Source organism: Fundulus heteroclitus, chromosome 10, assembly GCF_011125445.2.
Source record: "Fundulus heteroclitus isolate FHET01 chromosome 10, MU-UCD_Fhet_4.1, whole genome shotgun sequence".
Classification (NCBI taxonomy): domain Eukaryota; kingdom Metazoa; phylum Chordata; class Actinopteri; order Cyprinodontiformes; family Fundulidae; genus Fundulus; species Fundulus heteroclitus.
The window spans coordinates 32855169-32880495 of record NC_046370.1 but is presented as its reverse complement, the minus strand read 5'-3'; the positions used below and the strand labels follow the sequence as shown (position 1 = coordinate 32880495).

The following is a 25327-nucleotide window of genomic DNA, read 5'->3' as shown; positions in this document are numbered from 1 at the left end:
AGACAAAAATAAATATTTTTTCCAAAAAAAAAAAAGAAGTAGTTTAAAAGAATAAAATACCCAACACATAGCAGTTGAAGTGAGAAACTTGACAGCAAACATGCTACGAGCTACACAGGAAAGAAGAACCACATGTTGCCCGCGAGCCACACAATCATAAATCCTGGTTTAAAGTGTCCCAACACATTTTCAGTGGTCTGTATGACAAGAAAAAAGATAGAAATTATCTCTATCTACCATGTGATAATATTAATCACTACACTTATTTCCTCGGGACCCCTCCACACACACACACACACACACACACACACACACACACACACACACACACACACACAAAACACCTCCTCAATATAAGTAGTTATTCCCTCTTTGCTTATAGAGGTGGAAAACTGCTCCTGTGACCAGAGTCAGTGTTGTTGCTAGCTCACAAAATCCCTATTTAGGGGCAATGATGTGCTGGTTTGTACTCTGTAGAGAAGAAGGATAAAGGGATCTTCCTGTAGTCCCTCATAGATAAATTATCTAGAGAAGAAAACTGCTTATCTGCCCACACTTAAGTTTCTAAAAATAAAATGTATTTTTCCTTCTTCTGTTTGACTCGCGGTTTTCTTTACTGCTGTGTGGGTTGTGCCACCCTCTTGACTCTTGTCCAAATTCAGTGTTCCTGAGAGTTGACTCAAAACAGCAAACCAGGTAAACCATGTGAATAAGCAGCAGTCGTGGCGTGTCCTCTAGCTTGAATACGTAAACCAATTGAACTGAATCATCTGAGTCTGCTGTGCGTCTGTAAATTTGACTTTGGCAGCAGCCGGCATGAGTACTCATTTGATCGTAGCTGATGGAGACCATGGCCTTGTGATTCCTGATTCAGTAGGAAGAGCCAAACCCCCAGTCCCAGTCCAAGTGATTCAAAAATCGAACAGCTCCTGTCCTTCATGCCAGCAGAGGTTGTAGAGCTGCTGGGAAATCATAGTACGTTCCCTATCAGTCAAATATCCTGGTTATTAGGACTTTTCCTGCCAAAAACCTTTCTTTGGAAGCCGTGATGCACGATAAATCTGCTTTACCCTTGTGTCGGCCGATTGTACAGTATTCATTTTTCAACATACCAGTACCGGACCTCTAAGTAAAAATGGCCCGAAATGCAACCAGTGTTTATTCCCGTCTTGTTGCCGTTTGTGTATGTGTTTTGAGAGTGGGAGAAGATTTGGCCATCTGACCGTGAAAGTGACTCAGGATTTTGAGGCGTTCAACTGGAGCAACCAAAGCAGCACAGTGTTGAACCAACAGGGAAATAATATTGGTAAATATCAGTTATCGGGCATCAACGACAGCAGCAGTGTTAAGGCCGGGTATTAAAACTGGTTCCATCTATTACCTCTACCTGCAGGGTGGTGGGGGGGGAGAGCTGGTGCCTGTGTTGGGCGACTGTCCGCTACAGGCTGCCAGTCCATCAGTCAACACTGGCCCAAATTTTCAAAATAATTTCCTTATTTTGAAAATTATTTCAGAGATTTCATCGATTGTATTTATCTGAACGTGTTACCTACCTTCCCCTTTGTCTAAAAGGTTTCAAAATGGCTCTTAGAAACCCTTGGGTTCAAAAATGTCATATGTGTTTTTAGTCCATAAAATTGACAGTTTGTCGTCCAATATTTAAAAAAACACAGAGCAGCATTAAACCATGTCTACTGGTCAGGTTTTGAAGCCCGGCCCATTAAAGTGCACTTGGCCTTGAAGGACATCAGCATGAAACGTCGTGAGATCACAAAATAAAGGAACACGAATTTCACTCCAACACATATTCTCATTTTATTGACTAAATCTCAGCTTACAGGAAGACAGTTGTTTTGCAAAGACAGAAGTGGATACGAGTTCTAGCGCTGTGGGCCAACTACTCATTAAACGTCTTCTAAAAATCATGATGCTGGAAAACGTGTCACCAAGCAGACAGTTGAACTTCATTACACACACCACGTTATGGATGAGAGGACAAAGCAGCAATCACTGACTCAGACACCAGGAAATGAGAACAGCTAAATGGCCATTTAAACGCCTCAGTAATCAAAAAGGTGTATCACAATTTTTGGCTAAAGCACAAAAAAAAACACTATTTGATGCAAAGAAAATGAGTAAGGGTGATCATTTGAAAGTAAAGACTGAAAACAAGTATCCAAGTAAATATTCTTGTTTTACTGCCATAATGGCAGCTGGTAACAGTTTTATCTCTGTTGTATAATTCCCTTAATTATATCACATTATTACCAAAACGTTAGGATGTTTTCTGAACCAATAAAACAGACTCAAAGGAGACAATCTTTGTTTCCACCTGCAGCAGCCTTTCGGACATGTTGGGATTATTGATGTCCACATATGGACAGTTAGGGTTAAGTCATTCAAATAACTTTTTTCTTTTTTTTTTATCTAGTTCAGCAGCTGTGCACTACTCATTTGTCTCTGCGTCTCTAAAGGTTTCTCGTTATTTTTGCTCAACCTTTTTTTAAAAAAAAAAATCCAGAACACAAGGCCGAAAAGGTAAGCCTGTGTAAGAGGAGAAGGTTTCACATCAGCGATTCAGCATCTGAACAGAAAACATGCTGTCTATGTGACCAACTAACACAAAAGAGAAACGTACAGGTTAAATTTAAAATAAAAAGTTTTGCTGGGTAAATTTTTGTGGCCACTAAAACTGAATATGTCTTATGTTTGCAAACGCTGGTAAAATCTTCAGTTAAATACCTCCATTAATATTAATGTTCATATTCACTCAGTTGCCATAATAGTTGAACATCCTCTAAAATGTTTCTAAACATTAAGTAATGTCAGAATTTATCCAGCAAGGATTTTTATTAAGAATTATTTCAGGTGGATCTGTATCTCAGGTATAATTACTACATACTCATCATGTCTTTGAGTTGATCATTTTACTGTTTGTAGAATCCAAAACTGAGAAGCAACTTTTGAAAAAAGCTGAAACTTGCTATTTAAAACAACAAAGCGCAAGCCTGCTTTATTCTTTTGAAAAGTAGCTAAAACACCAGAAACTATTCCATTGGTACAACTGGTTTGACTTTTCAAATCACCCATTTTAAAACTTTTGTGCTTTTTCTTCTCTTGGCGGCTAAAGCTAATCGAACGCCGCCATTTGAAATAACTCAGATTTCCTGTTTTCTTCCCCTCCATCTGAGTATTGCTACATCCTTTCCACTGAACTACTGTGGCACTACACGTGGTTAATGTTTTGAAAACTTTGTGTCGGTAGAACGGGCAAACCTGACAGCCCAACAGAACACAATGGGACTTTCATTAATATCAGAAGGAAGACAGGTGTCCAGTTTACTCAGAGCATGGGTCAACATGACGTTCTCATGGAGTGATCATCTTCAAAGCCTGTATTTAGTCCAGAAGATCTGAGTAACTGGTTCTTTCACATGAGGTCCACAAACAAGAACATAGTGTTTCCTAGCCAGGACATTTCAAATGTCCTGAGGACCTCATATGTAGGACACCTGACCAGAGTAAAGGTCTCCTCAGATGTGCTGTGAGAACTCTGAAACCGGCTGAGAACTGTTTTCTTGCAGCCCCGAGTGAGAGAACAAATTTCTTGGTTCCTGGGGTGTGTTCTGGCCTTTAGTAAAAGTACCGCGATATTTTCACACAAATCTAAAAGGGAAGAGCAGCAATTATTTCAGCTGCTGCCAAAATAATATATTAGTTATCACTGTTGGAACAATACTATAACATTTATTTCTTGTTATTCTAGCTTGGACTGAAAGACTGTAGGAAAAATATTGTATGGACGATTTACAGTTAGTAATATCTTTTGATTGGTTATTGCACAGAGCATTAGAGCCTTTTGTCGTTTCCCTCTTGATATCATAACGTTTAACTGTTTATTCATTTCCAACGCAATGATTTCTTGCATTTTTACTACGCAGAAATATTTTCTGGACCACTATACGGTCTATCTATGCTTGACACAGCTGGAGAAAAACTCCCATGGCTCTGAAACTTTTTTTTTTTTTTACATTCTTAAACAGTAACTTGTTGAATACTTTTTATGCCTGGAAACCAGAAATGGGCACATGTGTACTTTAATCAAAGAAAAGGTTCAAATGCCTGCTTCGCAAAACCGAGCAGCCTATATGAGCCACTCAGATGCTATAAGCACAACGCCCATCTAATTCAATAGGGATATCCTGGGGGGTTTTTTTTAATCTTTTTTTGTTTGCCTGAGTTTTCAAACTCTCCAAAACGAGCCCCAGCAAAGTAAAGACAATATTACACATGTCTACACACACTTAATCTACAGGGTGCTTTGACGGCACGATGAGCTCATGCACCGGTTTTGTGTGGTCATGTGAATTTGGCGTGCCGCTTACAGCCGGCTGGAGAAAACAGCAGGGCTACAGTGTCTGTACCAGGACGGTCCTTTGTTCTGAGTCAGAAGGCTGCTGATGAGGTCAGAGATTGTCACAAGATGTTGCACTTAGCATACGTGCCCCACTGATGCGGGAGGACATGATGAAAACTCACTACGTACAGGCTATAGCTGGGACTAGCTGTTCCTCAGCCATGCTGAGGCTACTGACACAAGATAAAGAAACATATTGCTGGCAGCTACTCTACATCTACAGCTTACTACGGTTTGGGGTTCAAGGAACACTGAGCTGGTTTTCACAAGAGAGCTTTTTTTTTTTTTTTTTTAGGAAATACACGTCCATGCAGGTTTATGTGTGGAAAGCAACAGCCATTCCTTCACAGGATTTGATGCTCTGAAAAATATCCTTTTTTAAATTATTGGTCAAACAGGAATGGTTTGCTTCTTCTTTTTTTCTTTTTTTTTGCCGTCATTCTGAATCTGATAAAAATACAAAAGCTGAACGTCTCATCAAAGGCCATTTAGAAGCTAAGTCTTCAGATAAGACAGTAAAGTTCCTTATTACAGCCTCTCGCTCTAGTGCCCTCATGCTCATTACTTTTTTTTTAGCTGTTCTTGAAAGTGGCAAGATGATCACACGATAACACAAATATTTCACACAGAGTCAAAACTAATTGTGCTACTGCGAAAATAATCACATATTTCTTCAAAACGTTTTTTTTTTAACTTGTGTAATTTTTTTTTTTTTACTGTAGGTGTGAGCGAGTCATGCAATTATAAAGCTGGTGCTATTTTCTTTTCTGTTTCTTTTCTCCAAATTGAGCTAGGATTGTTTCTTTAATAACTCTATAGATAGGAGTTTCAAAGGAAATAATTACAGTATGTTCTGTAAAAGTATACATAAAAAACAAACAGAAAAAAAATGAAAGCTTTGCTGACAGATTTTTTTCCTGTGAAGCTTCAAAGATAAAAGCGATACGAAAAGAATTTCAGGAGTGAATATAAAAGTAGACAGAGAAGATCATAAGCCTTTTCTCTTGTTAAAAATCAGGCCAATAGTGTCAGCTTCTTCTGTCTGGATTCTGTTGATCAGGTCACATAATGTACAAGGATTAATGTCGGTATGCTCATCCGTAGGGGTATAACAGAATTTCCTGGTACGAAATGTCGCGATACGGAAAAGCGATGACATTTGGGTACATTTGGGACATCTGGGTAAGTTCTGTCAGTGTTGGCCTGACTGTAGAGTGAAAGACATTTAAGCCCACGATATGAAGGTAAGTGCCTCAAGCTACATCTGAAAGTGCTTTTTTTTCGAAGCAAGAAAACAAAAGTGTTGCGTCATCGGAGTCAACAGAGACCGATAGTCGGGGCTGACTGATAACACTCTGATACGTGCATTAGCATTTGGTTGCTGGAGCCATGACGTTTGAATTATTTGTTGGCACGTAATTTTGGTAATTTACCATTAGGAAACAAAAATATAACAGAATGAAAAAGGTTCAAATTATTTCTAAGGATTGCTAAAAAAATAATTTAAATCATGGCAAGCTAACAATGCTAAAGCTAGCTCCCGCTTCAAAGCTTCCTATCAGCACTAAACTAAATAGTGTTTCACTTTTTTTAAGGAAGCATATTTGATCGTTTCTAGCTATTTATCTAAAAAATGCAAAAAATGGATCAAATCTAAAATTTCTGTTTAGATTTGACTTTCAAAATTCGGCTACCATATATAAATGAATAACTCTGCACTTAAAGGAAGATTTTCCCCAAACAGTTTGTGGAAACAAGTATCTACTCGCCGCGAACCAAGTGTCACGTGTCGCGTCGTCTCGTGAGCTGAACAAACCGTTATACCCCGACTCATCACCCAGCCGTCAGCGTTTCCCAGGGAAGCAGAAGTGCATGTCCCTTTACAGTGTTCGCTAAAACAGAAAACAAAGAGAGCTACCATATAAAGACAACAAAAACAATGAAAGTAGAAAAAATTGTTTCGTCTTTTACAATTCAATAAATTAGTTGTATCTCAAAGCAAAATAAATACACTTTTTTTTTAGATTCATACACAACCCACAAACACACTTTCACATTTTTGTTACAACCTCGTCTCACTCTGTCAGCTAGGGTGTTTCTTCGAGCTCTGTTTCAGTCCTCATCATAGAAACAAATCCTTCGTCAAAGTTTTCAAAGTCTTCTCCATTTAATATTTTTGCTGCAAGTATTGCTCTATAAAATACATTTTGGTTTTCTTTTCCGATGGTTTTAGTTGCAGAGTCTCCTACTTTTTCTTAATATTCTCACAAAATGCATTTCAAAATGTCACTGAATTGTAAACAAAGCCTCTTTTGCTGACATCCAATCCAAAATCTTTCCTTATGCGGAAAGTTTGCCCTCGGTCAAGATCTTGCCTCCGAAGATGTTGAAAACAGGATACATTAGTACTTTTAGGCTGCTCCTTTTTTGATGCATGCACGACTATTGCAGTTTGAGAGGTATGAAAGTGTGGGTTCAGTCTGTCACAAAGTTAGCCTTTGCTCACACGCAGATTTCAATGGGTGTGGCCACTAGCAAGCGGCCGCCGGGGGAACCGTTTTCTCGTGGCATTCGGTCGTAACTGTTGGTGGACGACACAGAGCTGTTAGTGGAGACAGACACGAAATGATGTCCCCCGCCTGGCTCCATCATGGTTCCCTTGGCCCCGCCCCCACCGCTGCCCCTCTCCACCGCCATGGGAGAGAGAGGTGAGAGTGGCGAACGAGGCGACAGTGTCTGCTGCTTCATCCTCTCCACCAGGAGCTCTTCGTCTTCTTCCCCCGATGAGGTTGAGATGGTACCCTCCATATCTCCTCGCACACTCCCCCCTCCTCCTCCACTGCCAACCATCTCCCCGCTAACTCCACCTGCTGCATTGCCGTTGGTGTCGTGCTCCGCATCCAGCATCCAGGAGTGGCTGAAGTACCCGAACACCTCCTTAACGGAGCAGCGGCGGTCCTGCTCGACTGAGAGCAGTCGGCGGAACATGCGCAGCGCCTGCTCGGTGAAGCGCCTCCACTGGGATGGCACCGTGTTCGTCCTCCTCCTCTGCCAGTGGATGAACTCTTGGTAAAAGGTATCGGTGGGAAGTGCCTTCTCCCAGGGGAAGTTGCCAGTCAGCATGCAGAAGAGCAGCACGCCAAAGGCCCAGACATCAGTGCTGTAGTCCACACAGAAGCCCTCCTGGCGGGAGGCGTCACAAAGCTCAGGGGCCGTGTAGGGAATGGTGCCACTCACCTGGGGAGAAAACCCAACAGGTCACAACCAGGTCTGGGAATACAACCCGCAGCGGCTTTGACAGCCCGACGGTTACTCACTCTCTTTACGGGCGAGCCAGCCCGACGGGTCATGCCAAAGTCAGAAAGCTTGACTTTGCGACACTCTCTGTCGAAAATGAGAATGTTCTCAGGCTTGATGTCCCTGTGGACGAGCTTCTTACAGTGCAGATAATCCAGAGCAATGGCCACTTGATGCACACAGCGCTTTGCCACTGACTCGGGTAGACCAACCTGAAAGAGCAGATAGAAGGAGAACACGCACAGTAGAGTTAGGACTTTCAAACTCAAAGCCATTAACGGGGTAACCGTGAGACAAAGCATCAACGCGAGAATATCAGTATTCAGAACTAGCCAAGGGAACCTTAGAAATGTGTGAAGCTAAGATACAGTTTCATCTTACACAATGAGACCACAAACCAAATCTATGACTGATCTACCTCTGTTCCTGACAACTGGAGGGGTGTCCTCTCGAGTTGTTAAAAGGCATTCCTTTAGTCTCTTTCAGAAAGAAGTTAATCATTTTATTTATTCATGGCAGGAGATCTGGAGCTCAGATTCCACCTTTCTATCTGGTTATTTCTGACATTTGCGGCAAAGTCGACAATTAATGGAGAACAACAAAGTTATGGCTGAAGAGGAAACTAACACTGATGGTGTAGTGTCTTTTCTACCGAGTTAAAAATCAAAGCAGTTTGTATAGAAATGAAGAATATCTCTCTACAAGACCCACAACTGTGTCCGCTGAGAATTACTGAACCCAGCTAGTTTTTGAAGGAAAAGTCCTCCGCTGTTACACGTTTTAATGGAGTTTCGTGTTGAAATGGTTATTTATGGGGATCATCTCAAGTTCAGAAACAAGAACAGAACAATCATCAGAATGTAATTTAGCACCTGTGGGGGAATGATATCGAAGAGGTCTCCTGCCACGGCGTACTCCTGGGCAAAGACGTAGTACTCGTCTGTCTCGAAGGCGATGCCGTACATGTTGATGATGAAGGGGCAGGGAGACAGGTACAGTGAGATGCTGTACTCCCGGAGGAAAGATTTCAGCTTGGTCGTCTTCTTCTTCAGAAACTTTAGTGCCATTTTTGTACCTTTTCAGGAAAAGCAAAGATGTCAATTGTGGGTTCTTTTTCTAAGAAAGAAGCGTCACAAGGCAGCTTATAGACTGAGCATACACCTGGTCCCTCACCTCTGATCTTGTGGATGACCAGGTCCACCTTGCCGTAGGTGCCCTTCCCCAGCTCCCTGATCACCTCATAGTACTTGTTGACCTCCAGCCTGTCTAGGTTCTGCGCAGCGATCAGCTGCAGCTCGTCCAGGATGTCCACGTTAGCCCGGGAAACCAGTGGAGAGGAGCTCATGGTGGGGGCTGCTTCGAACGATGGACTAGGGTGAAGAAGCGGTGAGTGAACTCTTAGGCAGGGGAGGCGGAGCAGCCAACAGCTGGTATCACTGCACAAAAATAACAGAAAGGGGAGGAAAATTTTCATTTTCTGGTCATATTCTCATGTAATGATGCATTTGTGAAAGAAATATGTGCAATATGTCTGTTAGATTTCCCATCATTTCAAAGATCTTCTTCTTTTTGGATCTACAAACAGGAAAGTTTAACACAAACGCTACCGATTCACTTGTTGGCATTCAGTTTGGCTGTTTAACAAATCAGAAAGAAAACGGAATAAGTGACTAAAAACAGGCGTACAATCCTAAAGGATAGGTTGGATCAGCAAATACAAACAGCAAACACAGACAGAACACCATTCCTTCAGGTATTTATCGACCAAGACATCACCGTCTGTGATTCTACTTCTACCAGTTTGGCCGGTATGGTTAGAAAGATTAAATGTAACGACAGAAATAAAACTAGATCTTTAAATTAAAATAGGAGAGAGGACAGAAAACTGGGCTCAATGTAACCTAGTGACACAAATTTCTATTTATTCCTCAACAACTTAATAGTAAAGATGTACCAGAAGCCTACAGTGAACAGAGTATACACTCCTTTATCCAAAAAGAACCCATTAAACCCAAACTCAAATTAAAACTGTGTAGCTAGCTGGTGCTACAAGGTAGGAGTTTCTGCACTTCAAACATTTTTGAAATCTTTCCAGGGTATCATCTTTGGGATTTTAAGGTTTTTCTTTTCTAAAGTCATGAATTATTCTTCACTTGCTTTCAGTTCCAGGGATTAGATACGTAGCTCGCTTCATTTTTCTCCAAGCTTAACATGGTTAACGTTTTGCGTGCGTGTGGGACTAAGAGCCGCCTGTTAACAAGCAACACACCAGGGCTGGCAAGACAATCAACAGCAACATATTGGAGGCTCACCTCCATCAACAACCTCTGCAGCTCATTTTTACACCTTCATTTTCACCGAGGACAGCTGCGAAAAATAGCAAAACACACAAGGCTGAAACGATCACCTCTTCCCCCTTCCATCCTTCTGCTCGATGCGTCGGCTGCAGCATCGCGGTAAACCTTCCTCGTGTGCTAAGCCTTTTAATTTAGTTTCAAGCCGAAAAGTAGAGGTTTCCCTGAGTCAAGCAGATTTTCTTAGAGTAATCAGGTTGATTTCTTGCTCCAACGCATGCCTTTACGGAGTTAGCAGCTGCTGGACGGAGGTGCGAAGAAACACATTCAGTCGCTGCTCCCGCGGTACGCTGTGTTACTGAAGTACAGAGCTGGCTTGGATTAACTTGAGGAAGGTCAAAGAAAGTGAAGGAATTCATTTCTATGCATACCATTCCGCACAAAATCGGGTTTAATTCAACGCTTTGAGGCGGGATGAACCGTTTTGTCTAACGGCTCAGAGACAGGACCCCATCCAGCACATCCTTAATGTGAATGTCAAATACTTATTTTCCGACTAACCAGATATTAAACCTTTTATTGGCTCTATTTATGTTACTAACTACAACTGATGTTTTGTTCATGTCTCCGTTTTGGGGCTGTCATTTTAAAATGTGAGAGAAATAGGTTTTCGCCGTCTTTTGCTCGTCCACCTCACACGTTTTGTGGGCGACGCCACAGAAACCAGTGTCTTTGATTTGTTCCCGTCACCATAACTCTGTCTCGGTTTATCGCGTGAAGTCTAGCGGTGTTAAAATGGGTGGGCCTCCTTTTTTTTGCGAGGCACTGTACGTCCTGTGAAGCCAATGTCTGCGAGGTGGCTCTCAGCGCGTGTGCTCTGCCAGATTTACAGCGCGGTCGTCACTGAAAATGCTTATTATCTGCAGTGAAGGCCTAAGTAATTCTAAAGGCTGCTCCCCATGGGTGGCTGCTGCTGCGAGCTGAGTCACACACACACACACACACACACACACACACACACACACACACACACACACACACACACACACACAGCAAGCCAATACCAGTCAGCTCCAGAAGATCCATTTCCTGCTGCAGTGTGATTATTCTTAACGATTGCTTTCTTCTTCTTTTTTTTTTTTTTCTTCCCCCTCCTTCCTGAGCAGGCTGATCTGCCAAGTCCTGACCTACAGCCTATAGATCCAGGCGCATGTGGAGCAAATACAGGAACACACCTACAGCCAAACACTCAGCCATTACATAAGCTGCTCAGAGAGTCGGATCGCTCTCGTGTCTGCGGCCCTTTCCTTATCTTCAACGCACTCCTTTGCCAATCTCCTCGGAAATCCTATTGACATCATCCTTCCAACGGATGCTTCGCTTTCTTTCCACCGACAGCTTTTGATGTCCGGAAAAAAAAAAAAAAGAGAGCCTGCAGGCTTTCATAATTCACGCCATGTGAAGTCAACTCCTGCCATTCGCGCCACAGGCCTTTGTGTTCCCCTGTGGGGGTGTGATCTCCTTGAGTGATACGGACAGAGGGAGAGGTTGATGGCAGCAGGTGAGGAGGGATGAGTCAGTTCGGGTGATGCATGGCGGCACAGAGGGCCTGTACTCTCTCTTTGTCTCTGACACATGTGATAAACACACACACACACACACACACACACACACACACACACACACACACACACACACAGATTCAGAAGAGAGGCCAGGGAGTTGTGAGCAGACAAGGCAATTTGTTTCTGTTGTGTTATGGATCAGGGCTGCTTACGCCAGTTTGTGTGTTTGCTTGTGTGTGTCTATTGCCTGAAAATGTGTATAAGATGATAATCTTATTGCCATAGATGAACATGTACATAAAGTATATGAAGTAAAATACACAAGATAAAAAAAAACATTGTCTTGATTGGCTTTGACCAAGGTTGAATGATGAAAAAAATCTGATTTTGTTTTTATTGCAATAAATCAAAGCTGAAAACTCCTTACACTGAAAACTAAAACTGTAGTCGTACTGTTTCTTATCTTGTCGTGAATGCAGGCATTTATGCGTAAAGTGCATTTAAATGCGAGGAAATGAAGTTCATGTTGTGCAACTTGCATCCCTGGCGTGTCTTTTACAGTATGCGTGTCACTTATGATGGGCTCCCCTTCTGAATAGTGCAAGTATATTAGGATCAATGATGTGGAATTCACAGCGATATGCCATCAGACCAGGCGTTACATTTCCCTGACAACATTTTATAATTAATAATGTTTTATGTAAAGAATCCACTGAACACCTGGAGGTGAGATTTCAATCATCTATGAGTGCTCCCGTCATTTGCATTTAAATTTGAAATTAATGAATAAAGTAAAAACTTCAAGCATGTAAAAATTTTATCTTTTTTCTATATGTCGTGCAAAATTCAGTTTTTTAGCCTCTAAATACTTTTTCTTGTGTACCTGAATTTAGTCTGACATCTTTATATTCTGTTTAGGTCATATTTTTCAAGCAGTTTAGTTTTCTTAGTTTTCTCAATTCCTTACTATGCCATTTGAACAGTTATGTTCAAATGTATTGGCTGCAGAAAATATTTTGTAGTCCCCGTTGAAGGATGCCGAAGCTACAAGTGGATAAGCTAAAATGTTCAGTTATTTAGCGTGTAAACCTACACAATTCACTACACTCAACATACTACAAAAATGGCCGAACAGGGTGGTGTAGAACGCTCTGCCACCTGGACGGGGTCGGGGTGTGAGGTGCCTCCTTTGCATCAACACTCTTTTTTTGCACCAAAAAGAGTTAAAGAAAAAAGGGCAAAACGGAGGGCTGTGGGGAGCAATAACACCAAATTCAGACCAAAGCATTGCAGTTCCACTTTATATGGACCGCAGCTGAACGATTTCAATGTGAAAAGGAAGATTTTAAAAGCATGATACGTCCCCTTTAAAATACAAAAAGGAGCTGCTTCCTGCGGTACTACTTGTACACACCACATGTCCTTTTTAATATGCTTTTCGGGTTTCTTTTGCAGTAGATGGGCTCAGAGAGGCTGATGACAGGAACCGGGTGGATTTTGAACTTGAATGTCTTTGACAAGTGACTGTTCACTCAAACATGTCCTCTTTTCTGACCACTGAATGCATCCTACTGAAGCGTTATCAAGTCCCATTAACCAGAACACATTTCGGTGTGGATGCTGCTACGTAGGGGATCAGAGATCCCTCTGCTCTTTCCTTTCTCAACATTCAGTCTCTGTCATGAGACATGCTGGTTTTGGCAGTCTCCAGAAAATACATTCTCTAGAAAGAAAAATACACAGGCTGCTGTTTTAGAAAGGAAAGAAGTGCTATTAAAAAGTATAGGATGCCGGAGACAGTTTAAAATGTCATTGCTTTATTTTTTCCCCCTTGTTTTGAAACAGTAAAACCCTACTTTACTGTCACAGCTTATGCACGCAGCCCTTGCTGTCTTCTGCACTCCAAACATAAATAGGTAATGACTGCTCATAGCAAGAAGGCTAGAAAAAAAGTAGTTTTCAATAACCTACTTATTGAGTAGGTACAATGAATCAAACAGTGATGTCCTGTGAGGTTAGTATGAGTAAGACCTCCCTCACTTTCCGTAAACAGATGTCCCACCTTGTAGAAACCGATACAACCTTTGAATTTTCCATCAGCTTGCTGCAGCTCCTGTGCTGCAGGAGGAGACTGTGCTTTACATCTCTGTGAACGTTTTACGAGGTTGAAATAATCTGCTCTGTGTCTTACATCCAAAATTGATCAGGTACAGAAGTTCTTTCTATCTCCAAGGTGTAGAAACAGTAATGATGGATCTTTTTCTCTGTCTCTTTCTTTTCTAATTACATTTAATTTAAATAATTTCAAGTATTCAAGGTATGCTGAATAAGTGGTTATTACCACCTGAATTAGACCTGGCAAATTTCCAATCGAATAATTTAGCAACAGTGAAGAATTTTTTCGATATTTCGTCTGCTTTCGGGGTTTATCACTCTCTTCTTTATCCTCACTGGCTCTGCTCTCTCTTTTCTCTTATCTCTCCTCTGAAGACTAGGAGTCCGAGTCAATTCTCCAGTCTTTAGGACTTAACTCTAAGTGAAGTTTAGAGTTAAGTCCCCCCCCAATCCATCCACTATCTTTGCTGTAAGCCAGGGTACACTTTGTTCAGTAATGCTTATCAGCTGTTGGCATGTGAACGACGCCAAGTTTTATTGAAATTTTATTGAAATTGTTTCTGTATAAATACTAGGCCCTAAAGATTAGATTAGAAAAAGACGAAACACATTTTATGATCCAGAATATTCCATACCAGATGGGGGCAGAAGGCTTAAAAGGATAAGTCCAAGGAACCTCCAGCGTCACACGTTCAGCCTTCCTGTTATGTGCTGAGATTCTTGCTCTCTCTCACTCTTTCGCAGCCTGAATTAACCTGAATGTCTCCTTGACATAGTGTAGAAAATACACTTACCTTAAAAAAAAAAAACTACATCTGCCTTTTGATTTGGTTGTTATTGGTTGATACCAATAAAAACAATAATCTTCAGGATGAAACTGAACCCGAGTCCTGTGTTAGGGAGTGAATAAAATATTTTTCTCTTTCACTCTTATTTTTTCTTGTTCTTTTTAAACATTGTTGCTTAGTTTCTATTGTAATATATAATTAGAATGTGCAATTCTTCCATACTCATGTTGCCATTCATCCGAGTTTTTAGGTACCGAATTTTGAGAACAAGGCAGGAGCATCGACTTGCTGTAAAACTAAAAGGAGGACTCCTGCTTGCATTGACTGCAAATCTAAACACATTTTTTCTTCTTCACATTTTGGCTGTGATAAGTATTTACTTGTGACTTTAAGTCCATCCTTCAGAACTGTTGACTCCCACAGGGTTCAAAACTCAATGTCCTAGAAACAGAAACAAAATACATCATGTTCCTTCCAGCTGATCCCAAATCCTCCCTGCCGCCTCCGCCGCTCTGCAAGCTGCACACTGACACTCTGTGCCACCAGGTTTAAGGCTGTGTGAAAACAGTGCAGCAACTACAGGCCACGGCTGACTAAATCCCAGACTGCTTATGCAACCAGCGAACAGGGCCGACTGGACAAGCATATTCAGCTCGCCAAGGCGATGGCTGCAGCCACGTCCGCCTCCGCTCATGCAGCCGCTCTGTCCCCCCAACAATTACAGCATCTTCGTCCGCTTCTTTTCTTTTCTTTGATCTATTTTTTCGCCTGATATTTCTGCAACATGCACAATGCGGTTTGCAGAGCTTCAGTCATTAAATGTTCTGGTAACAAATAATTTGCCCGGAACGCAATGACCGGCGTGGTCAGAATAAATCGCTGAACACTCCACAGGTACGCAGAGACACAGAATCAAACTCCTGTTTGCTGTGTGTGAAAGAGTGAGACGTTCTGCACTGACAGGGACCAGTCAGTATGATAGAAAATAATGAGAAAGGAGAGGCAGGGACAGCAGGACACTATGACAAGGACCACTGAGCAGCAAAGAAGCAATAACGAGTACACCCCCAGCCAACAACACCCACGGATACAATAGCAGATGCAGGGGATTTATCATAACATTCAACGCTTAGTGCATCAATTTACAGTTCACAAGCCTTAAATCTTTTGTCAGCAATAAAGACAAACTTACTTAATAGACCAATATAGAGTGGTGCATAATTGTGAAGTGGAAGGAAAAATACACTTCTTTCTTTCTTTTTCTTTTTTTTTTACCAATAGAAATCTGAAAAGTGGGGATCACATTCTTATTCGGCACCCCTGACATCCCAAAAATCCAGATGCCTTCACAAGTCCCCTTGTGAGTAAATAGGCCACCTGTGCATAATGTCGTTTCAGTACAAATTTAGCTGCTCTGTAAAGGCAACGATATTTCTTAGAGAAAATTAGGGAACAAACAGAATCATGAGAATCGAGGAACACAGAAAATAAGTCAGGGATAAGGCTGTGGAGAAGTTAAAGGCAGGGTTAGGTTGTAAAGCAATATCTCTGCCATTCAACACCTCAAACCTCTTCGATCCATTAACTGAAAACAGAAAGAGCAGACCCCAACCACAATTCTAGCCAAACATGGCCATCCACCTAAACTGACAAGCCAGGAAAAGGAGAGCTTTAATCAGAGAAGCAGCCAAGGGCTGCAGAGATCCACAGCTCAGATGGGATAATCTGTTGACATAACTATGGATTGGCCACTGTCTGTAAGGAAAATCTGGTCTGTAGGGAAGAATGGCATGAAGAAAGCTGTTGTTGAAGGGAAGCCAGAATAAGCCCAGTTTGTCATTTGCCACAAGTCATGTAGGTGCCACAGCAAATATGTGGTACTCTGTCTCCCTTACATCTGTAGCAATGAATTGCTTTGAAAGGCTGGTGTTGGCCCACCTGAAGGACATCATATGATCTTTGCTGGATGCCCTAAAGTTTGCCTACAGGGCTAACAGGTCAGTGGATGATGCAGACAACATGGGACTTTACAACATCCACCAACACCTCGACGCTCCAGAGACATATGCAAGGATCCCGTTTGTGGATTTCAGCTTGACGTTTAACACAATCCTCCCGGACATCCTTGGAATCAAACTCAACCAGCTCACTGGTCCAGCCTCCACCTGTCAGTGGATCACAAACTTCCTGACTAACAGGAGTCAGCAGGTTAGGCTGGGGAACTTCAAATCCAGCATTCAGACTATTAGCATTGGTGCCCCCCAGGGATGTGTGCTCTCCACACTGTTCTTCTCCCTATACACCAACGCCTGCACCTCACGAGATCCATTTATCAAACTACTGAGGTTTTTCTGATGACGCAGGGATCATCGGCCTCATCCAGGACGATGAGTTGGTCTACAGATGGGAGGTGGATCAGCTGAATCTGTGGTACAGCCAGAAGAACCTAGAGTTTAACACGCTCAAAACTGGAAGAGCTCAAGAAGCCTAATGTGCCTAAGAGCTGTTGATTCACTTCTACACAGACAACCTGCCCTGCATTCAGGACCTGTAGGTTTACAAAGTCAGGAACTGGGCAAGAAACATCACTGCAGATCCATCTCACCCCGATCACAACATGTTCCAACTTCTACCCTCTAGTAGGCGCTGCAGAGCACTGTATGTCAAAACCAACAAGCTTAGGAACAGTTTCTTCCCACAAGACATCACACTAATGAACAGCTGACTCTGACAAAAATGTGCTGTTCGCTTTTACTGTTCGTTTTCTCACATTGTATAGACAATATACCAAATCCACCTAGCTGATGTACATGACACCATATATAATACTAATTTATTCCATGTGTACATAATATAGCAACAATAGAAATATTTAATATTATTAAACATTAATATTAAATATTAATATTATATTATATATTAATATATAACATTATAATATTTGTTATAATAATATTATTATTATCATTTACTGTCTCAACTTGTCCGCTTGTTTATAGCGTGTTCATATATAATATTTATAGTATAGATTGTTAGATTTTTATTGCTGCATTATTGTGTTATTGTATTATTGTACGAGTAAGCACATTGTGAGCATTGTACAATGCAGAGTCAAATTCCTCGTAAGTGTACACATTACTGGCAAATGGAGATGATTCTTATTCTCATGTGGAGGAAGATACTCTGGTCAGTTAAGACTGCAACTTTTTCTCTATGTGGAATTGCTATTCATGGTGGACGTTGTCTTATATGAACGGGTTTGGTCCACTTTTGATCCAGTTCATACTTATTTCCTCTGAATGAATATTAAATCTGTGGAATGACTGCCTCCCAAATTTTTTAAAGGTGGAGGTGCTTGGGTGCTTGTTCCACAGCTTTCTATTAAATAAATATAACTTTCTGCAATCAAGACAAATGTATCAATCTTTATTATTAGCCATATGTATTTTTACTTGTTTAATAACTAACAAATAGAAACATGCCCCGGTTTGTTTTGGCAATAAAAAGCTGCAATAACTTCAACTCAACTAAAATCTCTTACAGCAAAAAGGTACACACAAACCAATCAGAGCAAGTTAAATGACCCAGTTTTGCCTGCTCACAGCAGTCGTATCAAACATGAGTTGAACTGAAATCTCCCACATCACTTGATCACAGACGCTGGTAGAATGGAGCAAAGAGCTGAGCCAGAAAGCAAAGCTCTCCAATTATCCTCTTCATCTTTGCTCCCATCCTCATCTATGGTCATTAGATATGGATCACGACCACAAGAAAAAGATGCGAGATACCGAGATGGGGTTCCTGCATTGGTTTGGCAAGCTGAGGTGCACATCCCACTGGGAGGAGACTATGCATCCCTTCTGGCCTGGGAACAGAACGGGATCTGCCATATTGAGCTTAAAAGTGTCGCCGGGCCGAGAGATGTTTGGGTTTTCCTCTCGGACCACGTTGCCCCCCTGAGCCGGTCTCGGGTAAACACGAGACAATGAACGGCTTCCTGAAACTGTACCATTTCTCTGCGGACTGTTCTAGCCATTAATTAACTGCTAAGAATGTAGGTGGAGGAGTCAGAGTAGTAGAAATAACCTTTGGAAAAAGCCTAATGAAACTGGATTTTATCATCTCTAGTTCAAAATTGAATCCATGCTTAGACTGGTGTTTGTTTGCAGTGATCAGATAGTCTTTAAAACACAGTTTGAGATATAGCAAACCTTTATTCTGTTTGTGGAAACACAAAAAGGAGCATTTTAGATGTTCTGTTATTTTGTCTTGGCATTATGACCACCTTGAATCGAAGAAGTATAAAATTGTGCTATATGAAAAGGTCGAATCTGGCCTGGGATATTCGACACTGATTAAAGGGTTGTATAATCACAGGCCTTAACTTGTGAGACCTTTACTCTTTTTGTTAAAACAACAGGGTGTTTGGTTTGTTTTTCTCAAAAGCTCATTGTTATGTATGTTGTCATCTTGTGAAGTGGATGAATTGTCACACCCCTATCTAACAAACATCGCTAGGACAGAGCGATGCAAATAAGTATGTGTAAAAATTAAAACGTTTAAAAACCGAAAAGATCAAATTTCATGGCCATGCGATCAGAATATGGGTTATTTGCCAAAGGTTAAACCGACACAAGGAATTTGGTGTCGGCTGCTGGTGTCTCTCAAGTGGTACAATGAAGAAAAAGATGAAAAAAAAAAAGAATAAAAAACATGCAAATGGATCTCATTTCCAGAGCTCTTATAGATAGAGCAGCAACTCCAGGCAGATTACATGGCATAGCTATAAAAAGTACTCGAAAAATCCAATTTCCCTATGCACATTGCAGCGTGCCACAGTGGAGATGAGAAATCCCTTTCAGCGGGAAGAGACCGATAGCAGAAGCAGACTCAGCATGGGTGGCCATCTGCTTTAACTGGTTGGGGGGGTTGAGAGGACATTTAGGAGCTCTTTAAGCCCCAAAGTCCCCTTCAAGCATTTATACAAGGCACGTTTCATGCAATCATATATCATAATACCAGAAATTCCAGTCATCAGTCATAAAAAGCTATGGAGTTGAAAACAGGTAAAAAAAAAACAACAATAAAGAAATTAAAAGAGTGGATGCAGTACTACACAGCTTTAAGGTGTCAGGCTGAGGTGGTTGCAGTTCCCATGAAAAGGAAAAGAGAATAATCACGAGAGTGAGTATAGTAAGAGTATACCGCAAGGTGGAAGAAATAACGATGCCGTACAGATTTTTTTTTAAAAGAGCTTCTAAAAATAAACATGACTTTTGCACCACAACCAAGCTGAACTAAATTAATTGCAGCTTACTGTTTGTGTCACTAGATGTAGACGGCATAGGAAAGTCTACAATAAGAATCAGCCTTATTGGCTGAGTTTGAGCATCTAAAGCAAGGAATTAGACTTTGGTTTCACCTGCTCTCCACATATATTTAATTATGAATACACAAAGCCATCATTGCAATATCAATGCACCAAAATGGCATGTGAACAACATTGTTGGCAAGCTGGATAGACTTCTATTCAGCTCAATGCCTACCTGATTTATATTTTTGCTACTGAGATGTTAAAGCTGACAAACTGGGATTGGACATAGTAATAAAGGGGGAAAAAAATAGTAAAAAGTAGTTTGAACCCTAGTAGAGGAAGTCCAACTCTAATCATGTTGATGATTTCTTGACCGGAACCACAAAATGATCCTGGGGATTGGACAGGACAGTTAGTGCATCGTGAGGACCTGGGCCCCAAGATCACATAAAAGCAAACACACATGTGCACATACACACACACGTGCAACAAATGACTATGTCATAGTATCGAGTAAGTCCTAAAAGTTAAGCTGTTCCTACCTTTTCCTGGATCGAAACATGTTCTAAGTTATTCCTCAGGTGGCAGGGAACACACCTGTCATATTATCAGCTCTATTTTGAAATGGGACATATTTTGATCCGATAAGGCAGATAACAGGCAAATCCACCACCACAGCTGGACTTTTGTGGTCAAAGTGACTGTTTTAAACCAGACTATTAATATGGTGGAAGTTATGATTCATCAGGCTGGAGAGTTTGTGGATGTGCAGTGAGTTAACTTTAACTGGAAATAAAAGAGCAGGCCCTCTCTGATCAGCAGACAACCAGACTGCTTTCCATTGGTTTACAGGAGCACTTTTCCCTTAAAGAAAACAACAACAAAGGTTAAAAAAAAGGATTCAGCAGACGAATCAGCCAGAGATCAAAATTGGACAGATTTCTGGCCTAAACTCTTAGAGCTAAAATTTCTCCCTGTCTCTTCCGCCTTAATGTTGATAGATAAGGCAAAGATGCTTCTGTTAACGCTGAGAGGTTCACTATTAGCACCATTAACAACGTCTTTGCTGTTGGGGGTTAGATCGCAGAGGGGTACATTTCCGTGTGGGCGGAGCAATCTTAAAGTTGGCCTGGCTTCAATTGTCTGGGTTAATGCACCCAACAACCGAACATTTTCACTTATCCACCTGTAGCTTCGGCATCCTTCAGCTTGGACTACAAGATGGCGGTGGAAGAAGTCACAACGGCGGATTTGTGCAACTGTTAAGCCGGGAGTCCTTGACCTTGTTTAGCAGCTTTGCAGCAAATACGGTGATATAATTGTTCAAACAACGTAATAGAAAACAGATAAAACTGAACGGTTTGAAGAATATGACCCCAATAGAATATGAAGATACCTACGCAGCAACTGGACAGTCTACATTAAAATTTTCTGCACTCCTAGAGACTCCAAGTACTCAACAAAATGGGCTACAAAAATGGATTTTGCACGATATGTTCCCTTTAGACTTAACTCTGCATGTCTACATTTCAGATTTGCATTCTGAAGGTAAAAGATAAGCACTTTTAGGGTCTTGTTTAATGCAGTAGACCCCATTCTTCTGCCACTTTTGAATACTTTAGATGGAGTCATCTTGGGTACCCAGTAGAATAAAAAGATGCATTAGCAAAGTGACAGACAAGAAACAAATAATTGTACTGTAAGCACCCTGAGAATAGCACAACTAGCTAACCGTGAGCTGCTAAGGACACTAAAGCTGGAACCTGCTTTGTATTTAGAGCTAACCAGATTGACTATTTTGGATTTTGAGAGTAATCTGGACCTGCGTCTCTCCAACGTTCGCTAAAAAGTCTAAACGCTTAATAAAATCTTTCATATTTGTGAAAAAACTCAGCTGTTACGAATACTTTCAACAAGTCACTTTGTCTGATGAAATGAGTGTATTATTATCGGTGAGTGTTTTTTTTGTCCAAAACATGTTTGAGACTCTTGTTTGGAAGGAGGAGAGCAGGCGGTTCCTGAGCTGCTCTGGTGTCTCGACACGGTCGGGTAATGAAGACGGTTTCAGGCTGGACGAAAGCACTGGGCAGCAAAAGCACAGAGTTAGCTGTTAAATTCTTCTACGGCTTCAGTATTTTGGATAGAAAAGAGAAGACCGGCTCCAATCGTTTATTGCTATCGAGGCTAAACTTGGTATCTTATTTCAGGGCTTCCTAATGGCACAGAAGGACAGCATTTGGTTCAGAATCTGGTCAGACCTGAACAGGATCGATCTACGCCTAAAAGAGTCATTGTGTATCTTTTTTGTTTGAGATGTATGAAACCTTTATTTTCTATATAAAAAACACATAAACAGCCATGCCAATGATTTTTTTGCCTTAGAACCACCTTAGAATGAGAAAGTCTAAAAACCACAATACGTGAACTAATCACACCCCAGGGGATTTATTCTGCCCTGATTACAGAGTCTTTGAAACATCAGTCATGAAACCTTTACTCTTGACACAGTGGCGGCTCTAGAGCAAATTTAGCAGGGGAGCCAGGCTGGGGCCAGTCTTTTCTCGTGGGGGCACAGAACCAGCGGTGGGAAATCCAAGTTCAGAAAATATAAGGAGATTAGTTCCAACCATTTGCATCTCCAGCTCCACAGCAGAGACAGGGACTAAAATCACCTCTGTGAGTGAACAGGATGAAGGAAAAGCAGCCAGGGTTTTTAAAGTCTGGAGCTGGATTTATTCATCTCTGCACAGAACTACAGAGTAAAACAAAAAAAGGGCAATAATTCATCTTTTAATACATTAAGTGATCCACAGAGCCACTTATACCTCTGGAACTTCAGGTTGCAGACCCCTGATCTAGCAGATGAAAACTGTGATCGTAACTCAATACGGCTGAAGCTAAAAATGCAACACCTCAGTTTTTTAATTATTAAAGTAAAGCTGTCAAGGCAAAAACCAATCAGTTACATTTTCTGTGCCAGAGCATATAATCCTAAATTTTGTGTTGTGTCTTTAGTACAGGGGCCATAGCGGGGGCCAGGACCAGGTCTACAGGGGCACTGGCCCCGGTTGACCCCTCTCTAGAACCGCCCATGTCTTGACAGTCTTGTTTTTTTTTTTTCAAAAATACTGCTAAAATCTCGACTTTTGTTGACATCAACGTAATATCCCATATTACGTGTCGTTACACCCCTAATCCTTAGAGAGAGAAAAAATCCAATATGTCAAAATCCAAATAGGCAGCAAGTCGGTCTTCAAAGACAAACCTAAGTCAGCACCGGTCAGACAACGAAAAGCCTGCTTAGTGCATTTCTGAAACGAGGACAAATATATATATATATATATATATATATATATATATATATATATATATATATATATATATATATATGATCTCATTTTTTGTCTTTTTGTTACAAATCCAACAAAATCTGCGTTCCCTGGCAGAAGCAGAGCGCAGTGCTGCCGCCACGCAAGATGTAAACACTGGGTTAAGGTGGTCCAGCATTGTGTTGCATCCCAGACTGCTTGGAGTTGGAGGAAAAAAATCACAGTCACTTGAAAGAAGAGGAAACAAACAGACACGCACAAGATGCTGCAGACACCTGATAACCCCCCCCCCCCCCCCCCCCAAACCCCCACCCCCAACCAGAACCCCCCCCAAACCACCAGCCAGATACCAGTAGAGAACGAGAACAGATCATAAGAGTGGAAAGCTGAGGTGTGATCAGTGATCCCCATTCAGCCACACCAGGACATGTCACCAGCTGTAAGGACACGCATGTCTCCCCACGTTGTTTCTAATGTGCATTAATGCATTAATGCAGATGTGCTCAGATGGGTGCCTTCAAGCCCGGTAGGATCTGCGCCGAGGAGGTCGGGGCGCAGGTGAAGATTTCTCCCATTACTCACCCTTCACTGGGTTCCCATAAGGAGGCTGCGGTGTCCACCCTGTCCACGCACACTATGAACACGCAGGTGGATGAGCGCGCATGCTACGGCGAGGTGAGCCTGCCCGACGCGTCCTGCCAGAAGCCTCCGCGGAGCCGTGTGTCGCTGCTGGATGTGGATCCGAGCATCCTGCTGCCCTCCCCGCGGCTCTGCGTCCTATTGTCTCCGCATCGCTCTGATCTCCAGGACGGGAGGAGAGGAGAGGAGAGGAGGCGAAGGATGCCCTCCCCCCCTCCTCAAGGCTCCGGCCAATCACAGCGCTGCTCCGCCGGGAGCCGCCGCCGCTCGCTGTCTCCGTACAGACTATGCTGCCTTCAAGGGTCATTGGATGTCGGAAATATCAGTAGTGAATAATAATAATAATAATAATAATAATAATAATAATAATAATAATAATAATAATAATAATAATAATAATAATAATAATAATAATAATAATAATAGAAGAAGCATGTTTACTGTTGAGTCTTAGTAATTTAGTATACAGTAACAACGCTTTTTTTAAACCGTAAATTATGCTTTGTTGTGAGCTTTGTCACAACCTGATTACATTCAAGCATTTCTTTCTATCAAGTATGATTGTTTTGACTTTGAGCTAATCAAAACTCGGAATTGTTTGCCATAAATTAAAATGTTACAGAAGAAGAAGAGGTCTAAACTTTATTTTACAATAAAAATGTTACGTCATGCTCATGTCGCGCGGCCCTTGGGGGATGTCCAACAGTCACTGGTACCCTCTATCACTAACTGTATGTCAAAAAAGTTATTGCTAATAAAGCTGGCTGCTTCCAGAATGGTAGCAGAAAATTGAGTGTAAGGAAAAACTGTGGTAGGTGCACACTCTCACACCTAAAGAAAACTGGCTCAGTGTTTTTGGACTGAAGGAGGAAGCCGTGCCCGGGGTGAATCATCATATGCAGAGGAAGTCTAAGCAGAAAGAACCCAGGGACCTTGTTTCTCCAAAGCAACAACGATAATCACTGCTTCCCCGTAGAGCTCAATACAATAAAACTTGAGGTTTGTGGTTTGTCCTAGGACAGCTGGCAGTAAACAGTATGGTGGGTCTGGCTGCCATTCTGTCAGTGGCAAATTTACCCTTAGAACTATACATGCCATTCAGGCATTTTTGTAATTGTGTATCTACAAATATAACAAAAGTAGCTGACAACTAAGAGAAGAACATTTCCATCAGTTAAGTAGCCTGTATGAGTAAAGAGGACACGTAAAAATCAGACATATAGGGAAGGGGAAAATGAGCATTTACCAATGTCTAGAGCAGTGGTTTTCAGTCCTGGTCCCTTTGTACAGGTAAATTGAATGAATACATCCTGGCAGCTTAAAAGCCTGAGATGCGCACTGAAGACAATGCTGCTTAGTTGCTGAAATAAAAGTGAAAGCACTGCAGTACAGAAGACCGACAGTGGTCGAGAACTTTCACAACTATCAGGCTAATTCTACCAGAAAGCCACATGCACAAGCTGGACCTGAATGCAGCACCAGTTCAGAATAGAAGGGCAGCTGTGCGGTACAATGAAAGAACCCCAGTTTTAATCTAAATGTAACCTTGATGAAAACAAACCCATTGCT

General features: G+C 41.6%; 1 protein-coding gene across 1 annotated transcript; it reads right to left on the bottom strand.

The window, feature by feature from the left end:
* Nucleotides 1-1801: 1801 nt before the first annotated feature.
* On the bottom strand, nt 1802-23998 carry bsk146 (brain specific kinase 146). The gene is made up of 5 exons (XM_036142556.1): nt 23702-23998; nt 8888-9150; nt 8587-8789; nt 7735-7926; nt 1802-7654 (listed from the first exon to the last, which is right to left on the bottom strand). Exons 2-5 carry the CDS (start codon nt 9057-9059, stop codon nt 6920-6922), a joined length of 1302 nt encoding a protein of 433 aa, XP_035998449.1. The 5' UTR covers nt 9060-9150; nt 23702-23998; the 3' UTR covers nt 1802-6919.
* Between the last annotated feature and the right edge of the window lie 1329 nt (nt 23999-25327).

Bases quoted from the DNA above. Each gene is read 5' to 3' on its own strand.
- bsk146 (XM_036142556.1), bottom strand. From the start codon at position 9,059: ATGAGCTCCTCTCCACTGGTTTCCCGGGCTAACGTGGACATCCTGGAC. The intron at 8,790-8,887 runs GTGAGGGACCAG...TTTCCTGAAAAG, and splicing joins GGTCATCCACAAGATCAGAG to GTACAAAAATGGCACTAAAG. The intron at 7,655-7,734 runs GTGAGTAACCGT...TTTTCTCCCCAG, and splicing joins CTGGCTCGCCCGTAAAGAGA to GTGAGTGGCACCATTCCCTA.